The 14,587-nt window shown below is 34.6% G+C and overlaps 1 protein-coding gene across 1 annotated transcript in view; it reads left to right on the top strand.

Annotated features, from left to right (window-relative positions):
* CFAP46 (cilia and flagella associated protein 46) overlaps window positions 1-14,587 on the top strand; it is an 81,047-nt gene that overhangs the window by 55,074 nt on the left and 11,386 nt on the right. Inside the window, exons 40-53 of the mRNA XM_087765970.1 lie at window positions 339-527; window positions 1,251-1,439; window positions 2,162-2,296; window positions 3,237-3,416; window positions 4,987-5,154; window positions 6,584-6,681; window positions 7,384-7,463; window positions 7,898-8,049; window positions 9,935-10,056; window positions 10,490-10,572; window positions 11,681-11,845; window positions 13,618-13,694; window positions 14,286-14,346; window positions 14,439-14,474. Of these exons, the coding sequence (XP_087622096.1) occupies window positions 339-527; window positions 1,251-1,439; window positions 2,162-2,296; window positions 3,237-3,416; window positions 4,987-5,154; window positions 6,584-6,681; window positions 7,384-7,463; window positions 7,898-8,049; window positions 9,935-10,056; window positions 10,490-10,572; window positions 11,681-11,845; window positions 13,618-13,694; window positions 14,286-14,346; window positions 14,439-14,474 (1,735 nt within the window). The remainder of the gene's footprint in view (window positions 1-338; window positions 528-1,250; window positions 1,440-2,161; window positions 2,297-3,236; window positions 3,417-4,986; window positions 5,155-6,583; window positions 6,682-7,383; window positions 7,464-7,897; window positions 8,050-9,934; window positions 10,057-10,489; window positions 10,573-11,680; window positions 11,846-13,617; window positions 13,695-14,285; window positions 14,347-14,438; window positions 14,475-14,587) is intronic.

The following is a 14,587-nucleotide window of genomic DNA, read 5'->3' as shown; positions in this document are numbered from 1 at the left end:
AGCAAAAACTGAGCTGCTCTTTTTCTATGCAGCTGCTCTGATTGCTTTGTAATATATTTGACATTGAAGTTTATCTTTTAAATTACTTAAATATCTTCATAGCAATATCTCTGATCTATTGAGGTGATATTGTTAAAACGTTTGCTTTGTTAGTTAAAAGAAATACAACATTGTAACTTCTTATCAGGTAAATTTAGGGACATGGTTTAGAGGTGGACCAGGCAGTTAGGTTTACACTTGGACTTGATGATCTCAGAGGTCCTTTCCAACCTTAATGATTCTATGATAAATTTGCAAACATATTTGAAATTCGAATTCTACTTTCTTTTGTATTTCAGACTACAAATATTAGTATCCCATTAATGAGGGAATTAGCTAACAGGAAAATAAATCTTGTAGAAATTCTTCTGGACATTTTTCATCTTGTTATTACTGAGAAAAAGCTAAAAAAAGTGGGAGAAGCATCGTCTGATAAAATTATGGAGGCATTCCTCAAGGAAACTATTGAAGATGATGCAACAGAACAGGTAATACAAAATATTTCGTCCTGTGATTTGCATATAAAGGTATAACAAAGTTTCCTAGGGATGTTTTCCATAACAGAACTTCTTCCACTACTGAGGCAATGGGTCCCCAGGCCATTCACGTAGTTTTGCAGCAAAGAATGTTTAAGTGTGTGGTTTTTGCCTTAGGGATGGTTTATTGGGTTTTTTGTGTGTTTTGTTTTCTCGGAAAGATTTCCTCAAGTGTAGAGACGTAAAAGACACTAAGAGTAGCAGGGAAATTACTTGAAGCTTTATAATTGACGGAGGGTTTTTTTGCATTATTGTCTCTTCTTTTTAAAACAGTTGGTTTTAAGCAGAAATGCCTAACTGAGCTGATGAATAAGAACGTAAGACATGCCCCACTGGAACAGAGCAGTAATTCTTGCCCATTATTCTGTCTCTGACAATGACAATAGAAAATGCTGTTACAGGAAAGCACAGTGTCCCCACCATTCTCCGCAGTACCCTCCCCTTATGCCATGTTTTCCTCAGCACTGATTGTTGTTTGCTTATGGATGTTACAGTGTACTTTTATCAATTGTTAGTGAATTTGTATATCTATTAAAGACAGCTCGGTTTTAGTTGAAAGTGTAGTCACATTTAACAGATGTGTTTGTATGTAAATATATGTTACATTTTTTAAAAAAGTGTTTCTGTATGTGTGGGTATATATGAGGAAATAAACATAAATATGTATTTTACCAGGATTGGAAGCGTATGGAATGCACTGTGGGTCATATTACGCTGGCTCAGTTAGCAAACGTACAGAATCTTTGTAGAGGCTGTCCTGACATCAAATCCAAATGCCTATATCTCACAGGAAAAACTCTTCGTTTACTTGCCGTTAATGTAAATCCTGTCCATTCAGAGATTTACTGGAAGCCAAATGTTATGGTATGCATTCTTTTCTGCATTTAAATTCATTCCTATGTGTAAAGGTTGTCTGCCATAATATTTTTTCTATATACACTTGTATAATCCTACTCTTTATTTAGAGCTAGGTTTTACAGATTGCATGCAAGCCATAATAAAAACGTATACTGAACCAAGTAATTTCAGAAAAAAATGCTTCTGCTTACATGTCATGCTCACGTAGATAATTTTTTGGTTCGTTCCTGAGATATGCTAACTACAATATTTTCAAAAGAGAGAGGAAAAAAAAATCCTTGAATGCCTTAAAGGGCTAGGTAGGTTGATCTCTGAATCCACGCAAACAAGAAGTAATGACTTGTAGATTAAAAGCTCAGATTTGTAAATTCATTTTATGTTGTAGTAAGAACGCCATGTAAGAAAAGGAAAGTTGATTGAGTCATAAATTCAGTGATAAATTGAAGTGTTCAGAAGAAATTAACTGAGGACAAATATTGGAAAATCAAAATATTAGAGGTTGTATGGGGGGCCTTTTTAGTTTCTATTAGTCATACTGTCGTCATAACATATTAAGAAATTTTGATGGCTGATAATATTGCTAAATCTCTCACCATCAAGGGATTAGTATAGTGAGGTGATTTCTTCTAAGATGAGTTCCATTTTCACCTAGACTTTCACAAAAGAAGTGAAGGCAGCCATACTTAATGGACTGATTCATTATTCTTTTTTTATACTGCGGTGAGTAGGAAGAAGCTAAATCAGACATCGCAAAAACTTCCCTGACTTCAGCAGAATGCAGTGAACAGGAAGTGACAGACAGCAGTTTACCGACTAATAAACGTCAATATGATAAGTACAGGAGGAAAATACAGGAATTAAAGGTATATTAGCGTATGTGCTTGCATTAGAATTTGAGTGCTTCCTTTTTATGGAATAATAGTCACCTTACCTTATCAATTCTGTTTGATGACGGAAATGTTTATTACATAAATTTGATCTTACAAAACAAAAAAATCTCCGAACACTCCCAAAAAGCCAGCTTTCCATCACTACTCTGCTGTGTGTCTCTGTCCTGCCCCTCAATACATGCTGTGGGAGCTCCTGATAGAGTTTTCCCAGTTGCTCCCAGAAAGAAATAATTTCTCCATCACTGGTTTCCCACTGACCGAGCATGTAGCAGCCAGGACAAGATGAAGAGGCAGCTTTCTCTGTGCTTCACAGACATGCCCTTCTAAGGGAGCATTACGTTTTGCAGACTGGGAACAAAGGAAGAATGAACTTCTATCACAAAACATTTGTAAAATTCTTACAAGATTTAAGTTGTATTTCATGGTGAGCTGATCTCTGTTAACCACTGCAGTTCAAAGCACACTAGGAATTGGGAATGTACAGTTTGTGTTGCTACTATAATCAATAAATACCTGAGATAAGAAATTTGCAGGTTTATTTATATTAAATAGAGTTAACTGTCAATGGAAACAACTGTTCTGAGAATTGACAGAAAACTCCTTTGTTCTGAATGGCTCATGTTGCCTAGAATTTAAATACTGTTCTGCTAAGTACGCATTTTATATTAAAGAAAGTATCTTGTTAAAACATTTATTTTTTAATGTTGTATAACAGATGTTGGTGTCTGCTAAATAATTAATCATGTTGTGGTCATACGTTAAGTAAATGCCTTAAAAAGGAGAAAAAGCATTAAAATTAGTCATGAAAAAGTAATACTTATGTTTTCTAACACACTAGTCATCTGTACACATCTAACAAATATTTAATATTAATGCATATTTTAATATAAGCCTTTTTATTTTTATCATCTAGAAGGAACATAGGTTGGCTCAGAAATATCTGTCTCAAACCAGCGAAGCTTTGCTACAGTGTATGGGTATTGCATTCAGTCATAATATTACTGAGGTACTGGCTCCTGCTAGTTTTGAAATGGTTGAATGCTTTCAACAATTTGATCCAGTTTTAAGTAGCCAGTTTTTGGCACTTCATCAGGTAATGCAGCTAATATATTGTGCTTCTTTCCAGTATAAAAAAGGTATTTTAAGTTACATAAGCAAAAATGTCTGTTCATGTAGCCTGAAAATGGGTCATACAGAACACAATGTACGGATGCATATAAGAACTAGTGAGTAATACAGGTAATCAAATATATGATACGTTTACTGAGTTCAAAATGCTTAGTGGCTTTTTAACAATTCTAGTATCTGTTGTGTTTGACTTGATGTTTTCATTGATGGTTGCATATATGAAAAGATTTTAATATGAATAAATTACTATAATGTGATTAGCTAAGATAAGACTACCACAAAATACAGTTTCATCCTGCCCTAACAAATAATTTAAAAAATGTTTCTCTGAATTTGTTCGTTCATTATTTTGAAGTAGGTAGGAAATGTTTACATTCAGTTTGTCAAATCAACACCTGCACAACGTGGTCCCATACATGGCTCGAAGGTGTATGAATCATTCATATGGGTATGTGCCTTCACCACAGAGAAGATGAGGAATGCCTGTAAGGCTTATATTCCCTACATCAGGAACAATTAATACATGCTTCCTACACCATCATCTCCACTGTAGAAATACAGGAATGCACTGTATGCTGATTTCCTTCCTGCCACATCAAGGAAATCGCAGGAAATTATGACAGACAGTAAGCACTTGCCTCTGTGTCAACACTTAGATTTGCAAATACCTCCACCCATGGGTGGAATTGACTACGTAGGTCTTTTGATAAATCAGAAAACAGCTGATACTGGGTTTTCTGGTTCAGTCCTTTATTCCATATTATTTATGTTTTGCTGTCATACTTGTGAGTGAACAACCTAAGTAGAATGCATGTTAAGGCACCAAAACCATGAGTAGTCATGTCTTTTACTGGGCAAAAAATTCTGCAAATTCAGTTTCTATTCTGCCCAGAAAGGTTTGTATTTAAAAAAAAAAAAAAAAAAAAAAAAAAAGTTTAAAATGTCACTCCATGTCAATATTAAGCCTCCCTTTGGAATTTTTGATTAGGTCAACCCGAATTGCATTTTCCTAATGTGGCAGCTGCATTAAAAGAAAAAAAAAAAAAAAGATGCTTTAGCTCTTAGTAAGCATCGGTTCAAAGGGCAGCATTGGTATGTTTGCTGAAAGAAAAGGATATAAAATCTTACCCTTTATATTGCTCTTTGTAGGACGTCTGTTAATATGTGTGATGTGATGGCTATACAGTAAAAGGCACACAGAAACACAGAAAAGAGTCCGCTTACTTGAAAGGCTAAGTTCAGAACACAGGCATTTACCTTTCCATGTAGACCTTAGATGACTAATGCAAGAACATAGATGATAAATGTAGACGAAGAAGTCAATTCTAGCTGTTCGTGTTTAAGAAATCTTCGTAAGTTATTGCTGGACTTACATTAGATTGTAAGCACAGCTAGCAGACAGACTTTTGCTAATCCATCTCACCATTCAAGCGAGAGACATTTTCTTTAACATATGTATATGTTATAATAAACATAGAGTATAGTATTTACGTTATTTTGGGGAGGGAAAATAACTAGATATAAAAATTTTACAGAGCTGTTCAGCATCTACGATGATGAAGAGTATCCTTCTAACAGCTACATCTAACACCAGCAGCTCTCAGCTGGCAGCATTACTGCATCTTCAGAATCATTTAAAACAAAACAGAAACACAAGTGATCTTCTAAAAAATGTGGAACAGCAACTGACTGCTACTTCAATGGTAACTTTTTGAGATGTTCTACTTATTAGGGGCTTATATATATGTTATATAAACACACACAGAGAGACGTATATATATGTGTACATACATATATACATAGACATACGCAAATATATATTGTTTCAGTTATTCCTGGAATTAAATAATATTTCATCTGTTTTCTTTAAACTCTGTTAACTTTTTTGTTTTCTTAATTTGAGTCATGGGTTGACTTGGTCATGAATTGAAATACATTTTTATTAGTATGGTATGTACTGTCCTGCGGTTTTGTTTATGCTAGGTTATCTGTGCGGCATGAGCTATGTAATTTAAGTCAGAAGTGAGATTTTAAGGATGCAGTTCCAGTTTGTCTTATAGTTACAATTTGGTATAGCTGGATGTCAGAGTTGTGCTATCTGCATACTTAAATAATTAATTCCACGTGAGGAATTAATGCAGGGGGACAACCTGCGTCACCATGGTCTTCACCATGGGCTGCAGGGGGATCCCTGCTCCAGCGCCTGGAGCACATCCTCCCACTCCTCCTTCACCTGACCTTGGTGTCTGCAGGACTGTTTCTTTCATGTTTTCTCACTCCTCTCTTCCAGCTGCTGTGCAGTGTTTTTACCCTTTCTTAAATGTATTATCACAGAGGTGCCACCAGCGTTGCTGATGGGCTCAGCTTTGGCCAGAGTTGGGTCTGACTTGAAGCCAGCTGAAACTGTCTCAGTCCAACGTGGGGGCAGTTCCTGGTGTCTTCTCAGAGAAGACAGCCCTGCAGCTGCCCCTGCTAACAAAACCTTCCTATGTAAACCCACTACAATTTTATATAGTTCCTTTTGGTGAGGTGTCTATTAACAAAATTGTGAAGGACTTTTACAAACGTGAATGTTAAAATGAATTATTCTGCTCCCTTCCTTTGCTAATATTCTGCTAGGATTTGGTAGCATTTCAACTTCACAGATAGTGTAGTGGCCAAAAAGTCATGTTGTTATGAAGAGTGGAGTAAGCTACAGTATTTATAATTTATTTTAAATAATATTTTTAAGTTCTTCTGCACACACAAAAATCACACAGTCACAGAATGGTTGAGGTTAGAAAAGGCCTCTGAAGGTCATCTTCTCCACCCCCCCTGCTCAAGCAGGGCCACCTAGAGCCAGTTACCCAGGACCATGTCCAGATGGCTTCTGAATATCTCCAAGGATGGAGACTCCACAACCTCCCTGGGCAACCTGTGCCAGTGCTCAATCACCCTCACAGTGGAAAAGTGTTTCGTGTTGTCTGGACAGAACCTCCTGTCCTGGCACATCTGCTGAGTGCTTGGTTTGGCTTTTTTTTTTTTAAATATTACACCTTCTTTCCTAGAATTATTATCAATTTTTAGGTGAAAGAACTGAGATTGGCATTTATAAAATCTAGGAAATAATTCTACTTTTGAATTATTGTACAGGCATGGAGAAATCTCTGTATTCCTGTTGAACATTTTAATATAATGGATGAATTGCCATCTAATTTCTACATAATTATTCTCCAGCATTCAGAAGACAGGTATAAAATTTCATCATTTTGGTTTAGCATTCTCTTTGTTACAAATGTAATCTTTTTTTACCTGTACATAAGCACTCTTTTGGTTGTTTATTGCCTTTTACTTCTAATTTTGCTGGACTTGAATTTTAGGATAGTGAACTGATTAATATGTAAATAAAACGGCCTGCAGCTCAAAGCTGTATGTTTTTCTGTACTTTTGATTTCCCTAATTATCTCTTAAATCTCCAGAGGTCACTGGAAAGGTTTCAGGCTGCTCTTGGTATCCTCCTAAATTCTGTTAAGTTTCCAGCTCTTATTGCTTATGCTCTTGAAAATGTTAGGAGGGGTCATATTTAGCTTTATAAAGCCACAAATGATCTCATTACTGCAGCCTAATTAGCGACTACTCATAAATTGAGCTATAGCAACTGACTTATGAGTACCTTCACCAATTGTGAAAAGTCTTAAACAATTGTCATGGAACAAATAAAAATCTACCTTACTGGATATATAGCAATGAGAGAACTTTCCTTACAGCTCTCAGTTTGTTTCAGTTAGATTTTGCAGGTTTTGTACCCCAGGGTGGGGGTAAATATTGCATCTTGAGAGTATTTGTGAGCACATTAAATTAGAGGGTAATAATTACTCATCTAATAGATTTGCTTCATATAAACAAGGCTGAACAGTCAAATAATCTACTCAGCAGTTTTCTGCTTTCCATAGATCAAATTTGTACAGTTCATTGATTGACATGCCAAAAGTAAGTGCTGCACAGCAAAAAGGAAAACCTACTCAGCGAATGGGTAAGTGCCTCTTACATTTAAGAGATAGAAATCATTGCACTGATGTTATGAGAAAGCTCATATCTTTCACTGTTGCAGTCAGTAAAATTTTAAAATAATTTTTAAAATAATTGAACTCTTATTAATACCAGAGGAAAGTAAATACCTAAATACATGTGTTTCATTATCAGATATAATGTATCTAGTCACAATTTACAGAAATTTTGTTTATATTTGAAGGCTAAAGTTGTTAAAGATAAATAATTGTTGAGATTTTCTGCATTGTACATTTCTGTATATATTTTGTGCTAAATATATATATATAAAAACAGTTATTTAATTTTCAGAGAACACCATGGCTTTAGAAACTGATGATCTCTGTACAGTTATTTCTTCAAGTACAAATATGATGTCTCAAAAAGAGTCTTAAGATTGTGTTATCCTCCTTTTAATAGTGCAAGCTAAAGTTTCTCGGTTTCCTGTGAATCCTGATACATTTTGTATTTTGTTGGAAAAAGTGCGTCTTTACAAGCAGCAAAAGATGAAGAGTCATCTTAAACAGACTGTCATTCAACACTTGGAAGAGTGTGTCTCCAAAACAGATGTGGTAATATATTTGATTACTTTATATTTAAAATAGGGTGAAAAACATGTACTAAAAAACTGTCATAAACACTCTTTATGCAGAATTTTCAGTTTATTCCAAGTGTAACAACCGTAGTCTTCACAGTTGCTAAATGCTGTGTACTCTGCTTCAAAATTTAAGCTTACTATGTTATTCTGTTACTGTTTTCAATGTCACTCAGGAGCTTTGGAATGTTCAGTAGTTTGTCAGAATTGAAAATTGATGCAATTGAGATCAATGGACTTAAAAACGTGCTGCACCTCTGAGATTTGCATTTGCAAATGTACATTGCCTTTCATATCACATGAAAGCCCCAGCTGCCCCCCCCCCCCCCCCCAAAAAAAATAGGATCATAGATCTCAACCCTTTAATCAAAATAAAACTATCTTAGCCAGAGATTTATTACTGATTTCCAACACAGAAAAGTTTCTTTCTAGGGCACACAATATCTTTTGCACTATAGCTGTTTATTTGGACGCAGTTGATCCAAGTCCGTTAGTCACAAAATTTTGCTTCAAGGACACATCTCATTGGAATTCCAAATTTGTAGCTATGAACACTCTTAAATTCTAGATGATAAAAGATTTCTGTTACCGCAATAAGGCTCAGTTCTGTAAGGACATTGTTTTTCACAATCGGTGAACGCAAGTTGTGTAGCATAAAAGTACACTGGAAAAGCCTGCGACTTTCACATAAGCTTTTAAGCTGCAAGGTGACAGAAAGTTTTCTACACAGGAAATGTGCAAGTCTACCTCCTAGCATTCTAATTTACTTTAATTTTGGCTCTGTTAGATAAAATTTAGGTTTTTCAATATCAATTAAAATTCACTGTTAAATATAGTATATTAACAAAAGCTGGTATAGACCTATTTCCATCATTAATATAAAGGTAAAAAATACAGATCATATTGAATTTTCTGTACAAGTTTTCATTTTTTTAATCACACAACTTTGACACACCTGGTGCTTGAATTATAATTCTGTTTTATTCATCATGTTAGCTTCTTTCAGTTAAAATACCAATTATTGCAGATAGTTCAAGCGTTGATCACTTTTTGTCTTGTCTATGGCCAGCCTTTGTTGTAATGGCAAGTTATGTAAAGATTGCTGTAGTTGCATAAGTAAAGATAAAGGTGATAAGATAATATCAGGTAGAACAGATGAAAAAAAAAGTGGCTTAAGTTTTTAAAATGCATACGCATTACAACTTTCAATAATTATGCATGCAACCTGCACAGAGCCGCACAAACAGAGCTTTGGGTGAGAAGTCCATTCGTTAATGACAACGCTCTTCGCCATTTAGTTGAGCTCGCTTTTCCAGTTAGTGTTTTTGTGTCCATCTATATTGGCTTTTAGGAGCTTCAGTTTTTAGTGTCATCTTCTCCTACATGATTCTATTCTCTCCTTATCTATTTTCTTGATTCTGTTTAGTTTTTTCGTAAGTTGGCTCCATTGATCTCTCCATACACTTTCATTTGCTTCTTCAACATTCATCTTGCAGTTTCTGTTTACTTCTTAAAGTTGTTCTTTCACAATTTCTTTCTGTTATTTGGAGCACCACATTATCTTTTCTTTCTGCTGGACTTCCCTGCCATTCCCTATTGAAATTGCAGAAGTGTATTAATTGCTTAAACAATAAATATTGACATCTTGTACTGATTCCTGTGTTAGAATATTTTGCAAAATGCTGATAGGGGTGATGTTTTGAAGTAAAATAGTTTTGAAACTGACTTTCTATATCTATGTTTTCCATTTTATGATATTTTGAATTATTTGATTTAGCCTCTGATTTAACATAATACACCCTCCATCCTTGTTAAATAGCATTTTGTAAGTAGTATGTTTTTTGTTGCAATGTGTGTGATAGGCTCCAACAGAGAAAATACATGATAATGGACATGATTTGACATCAGATTTCTCTGAAATATTAGAAATTATGGAAGAATACCTGAAACCAGTGCTGTCACAGTTTGATTTTTCTGGTATCAGGTAAGACATTTAGACTTGTTTTATCATCATTTGTGAAGACAGAACGGTAACTCAAGTCCTACAGATAGAGGAATGGTTTTAGCAAGAATAGATCCTGTTGAATGAACTTTTTACATCTTGAAAGACAGTATATGCAGGATATGCAAGACTAAGAGGATTGAACCATATGATAGACTAATGGCCATCTCTAACAAGCACTGTTCTCCAGCTTAAGTTATACAATATTGAGTTCAGAATGAAACTTTATAATTTAACTAGCTAAGGATGAGATTTCCAAAGGACAGGAGCTCCCAAGGGAGTACATCCTTTGTGTAAAATTTCACTGAGATTGAAGTAGTTTTGTCTTTGTGTTTCCTGTGAAAACTTTTACTTACAAGTAAATACTTATAAGTATTAGTGCTGGTAATATTTTCACTGTAATTCCTCTTCCCAGAGAACAGAGCACATCAGTTTCAGCAGCTGAATCAGGAAAAAGAAAAGTGAAAGATAAGGACCTCGGACACACTAGGATGCGGGGTATGTGCTCTCTTGAGTACAGAGAGAGTTGTGCATGTGTGTGTACAGATAGAAAAATCCTGTCATTTTAGTTTCAGTTTTTTTGAAGCCAGGGAGAAGAAAGAGGCTTTAGCAATGGTTTTGTCTGTTTATTTTCTGTATCTAGTCAAGTATTTTAGTATACTTCCAAAGAGATTATTTATACGCTGGATGGAGCTATCCTTCTGAATGTTTACAGTCTTCCAAACTATACAGGCTTTGGACAGCTAAATAACATGGATTTATTACAAAACAGTCTTTTCAGGAGAAAGGCCAAAAGAAAGAACTTATTGATCTCTTCTTTTTTTTTTTTTTTTGTCTTTTCCTGCTTTTTACGTTATGGACTCTAACAGGTTGTTTGCTTTATTGCAAGCCTAATGCTGGAATATGTCCCTAAACACGTTCCAAGAGAAGACGCAATCAAGTCCATGGCTTGCTTTGGGGATGAGTTTTTTGCTTTATGGTGGGGAGCAGTGAAGTTTCTTAATTTAAAATTACTAAAAAAAGATATACATTTACATTTGCTTTTACCTGCAAAAGTTTCTTTCTGCAGTCTGGCAGCTGGCTGCTTCTGTTGTTCTGCAAAGACTGAATAACTTGTCTTCCATGTATTTGTTGTTTCTCTGTAGAACAGGAAAATGTTGTCATAATGATATTCAGTACTTTTTCTAAATAAGAGAAACAAAAAGTTTCCTACAGAAACACACGGTTAGTATTGGATAAGAGCTCCTTTACAACTCTATACTGTTCAGCCAAACGCTGGTAAGGCAATTTTGCATTTCCAAACATCATTTTCTTGAATACATTGCATACACCTGGACTTCGATCTGAGACGGTTAGTTATTAATATGGGGATAATTTTCCCTCTGAAGAATCAGTGCTCACAAGTGCATATGCATAGAAATTTGACAACATCTTAGGAGTAATGGTACCAAAAGAAATATTTTTGCATAATTCATTTAATCCACAGTAAAATGGAGTTTAGGTGTCATACGATAGAGGAAATTTAGGTTTTTACATCTAACTTCAATTATTTATATACATACCGAGAGCTACTAAATCTCAATCATGTTCTGTCACATTTCTTCAGGTACACCTATGGATTTAGGATTGTGTGTGGTATTACTAGCAGATACATTATTTATGGAGTTGCCTTTGGAAGCTCTGAGTATCTTTAAAGAGGAAGGAATAAGTTCTGTATCCCGAGATTTTTCTCTCCAGATTCTCTACAACCGAGTACATCTGGCTGAATCAGGTACTGTTAGATAAACATTCTTTGCATTACCATAATGATGCAGCGAACAAGATACTTAAATTTAAATCATATGAATGGTGCCTTACATTTTACTGGAAGACTGCCACATGCAATAGGTTTCCGGTATTTTAGATGGAATAGATAGTACAGTAGACTTAGTTCAATAATGTACAGACTGATTATAGTTGCAGTGCTAGCTAATTTAAAATAACCTCTACATATTAAAGAATTATGTAAAACAGTGGAGTCTAAATGGGCTTGCAAAGTTTTAGTTATACAAGTATGGTCTTAAACTCTTTAAAGCTGTGTTCAGCTGCACTGAAAAAACTGAAATAAGAATTTAGAATTCTGTTAATTTTCTTTATCATTAACGTAAGACTTTGCTCAAAATATCAAATGCAAAAAACTTTTAATCACTGAGCTGCTTCCTCTCTGTATAGCTAAGATTATATTAAGGGCTGAGGACAATCCAGCGATTCTTGTGCTATGCATGAGCAAAATCAGATCCCACAGGCTTTATGGACTTCTTTCATTACTGCAGACACTTGCACCCTATATAAACTCTTCAGTGAATGAGTTTAAGTGAGGTAGTTGGACAGTTGGTAAACTTGCCCTTATGGCATCTTAAAATTAATTTCTTATTTGTTCTAAAAGTGAGTAATAAATGCAGGCACTAAGCAGTTTTTTATATAAATCAAAGATACTTTCTATTACTGAAATTAAAAATTTGAAGTCACATTTTGCTCATACATAGATAAAAACACATTTTAACTCAAATTATATTATTAAAACTAGTAGACCTAAGCTAAAAAATAGGCTAAGTTTAGAAAATCTCACTCTGTACCATGAAAGTATTCTGTTCCAAAGAGGTTCTTGTATTGTGTTCGTATCTGTAATATTTAGCACTTTCAGTATTAGCTGTCCTCTGTTTTTCCATTTCACCCCTCCTTTCTAAAGGGGAAGTGTTGTGAATAATCTGAGATTAGAATATTTTTGGTCTACATACACATTCATATACTGTTACAGATCTGTTAGAAATAGGAGTTTTAGAACATGTGGGGGATTTTTTTCCATTTCTGTTTTTACCTTTTTTAAAGTGAAACTTCTTATGGTTACATAATTTTAGAAGCAGATAAAGGAGAGGAGGCATAGTTGAAAAGTCTCTGTTCATGCAATTATGAAAGTAGCCACAAAATGAGGAGAAGAAACACTAGCCGTAGGAGTAGTAATGCGTGCCTCAAACTTCCACCAACTTGCGGTGCACTCCAGTGATAACTGGCTGAAACGTACTTTGGGTGATGGTCATATATACAGTGAGAAATATAAGTCAGTTTTCTGTGCTTTTTTTTTAATCCCTTAAAGAAATAAAAAATCAGATTCAAATATGAAACTTCCTTTTTGCTTTCGATCTCTGCATGTCTCACAGAAGCTTCAGTTATCCCAGTAACATCAACAATGAATAGATATGGCAACAGGCTTAGGAAGTGCTTTGGTAATCACTATTCAAATCTGTCCTAAACCTGCAATGTAATGAAGCATTTGCATGTCTAAGGGATCACATCTCTTGCTTGTTTTCCACTTTCAAGCCATTATTCTTAGCCAAGAGGGTTTGGGGAATGTCCTTGCCCTTGCTATGATGTGAAATCAATTTTTATTTTTCTAGTTTAATCTGTTAGTACTATTACATCATAACAAATATAAGTCCTTCCAGAAAATTATATTTTCTAAAACTGCCTGTATCTTAAAAAGCCCTGTTCTTTTCAATTCCACAGAGACTGAAGTTAAAACAGCTGTTGAAATGTCTAAAGAAACAAAACCAAAAGCTCATCAGAAAAAGAATGTCAAAATGGTGAACTTTCTACATTTTTAAGTAAACTCAATAGGAGTAGCTCTTCCTTTTGTGTAAAAAATATTAAAGAACTACAAGTCGCTTGCATAGAAGTTTATTATATGTGCTAGAATTCTGAAGTGGAATAAATATGACATAAGTCCATAGGAATTTTGCTTCTTGTTGATTTTGGAATAATGACAGAGTTGTTTCTTTGAAAAATCATACTCTGTGTAAACGTGACATATTTAACAACCCATCAAGGAAGCTGTTTAAAGTTACTAAAATACTTCCCCCAACATTAGAGTGTATTTTATATAGCGTATACACATATTTTATAAATATATATGTATGTGTGCATATATATCTATATATGTGTGCACACATGTGCGTATATGTGTATGTACATATGTATGTATATGCATGGTAGATAATGCAGAATAGCTTATGCTTTTAATTTCCATTGACAATTGAGTATCCTGCTGCTTTTAATCCTACCTTCAAAACTTCAGGACATCTTTTTGTTCGTTGTTTCACACAAAGAATGCAATACTGTTAATATTTGATTGAGACTGCTGCATGTAATAAAATATATATTCTTTTTAATTGTAGGCACCAATTAATCGTGATTTACCCTCTAATTGCTTGCCTGTTGATATTCATAATTTTAAATGTATCCTTTCACAAACTATTAGCTAAGTGTATCAGTTAAACTTTCTTTTTTTGTTGTTTACATTGCATTGTTTACACTTAACCGTTTATCAGATATTGTGGACCCCTATAATGAAGGAAGAGAGGCAGGTAATATATATCAAATAATAGTTTCTTCACAAACTACCCATGGAATTTAGAAATGTTTGTAACAGAAAATGAAGTCATGACATCAAGATGTTGACAAAAAAGCTTAGCTTTTC

Source organism: Nipponia nippon, unplaced genomic scaffold (assembly GCF_047370975.1).
Source record: "Nipponia nippon isolate SJK-2023a ecotype South Korea unplaced genomic scaffold, ASM4737097v1 scaffold_3, whole genome shotgun sequence".
NCBI classification, from domain to species: Eukaryota; Metazoa; Chordata; class Aves; order Pelecaniformes; family Threskiornithidae; genus Nipponia; species Nipponia nippon.
The sequence above is the reverse complement of the archived record's forward strand: the minus strand, read 5'-3'. Positions and strand labels throughout refer to the sequence as shown.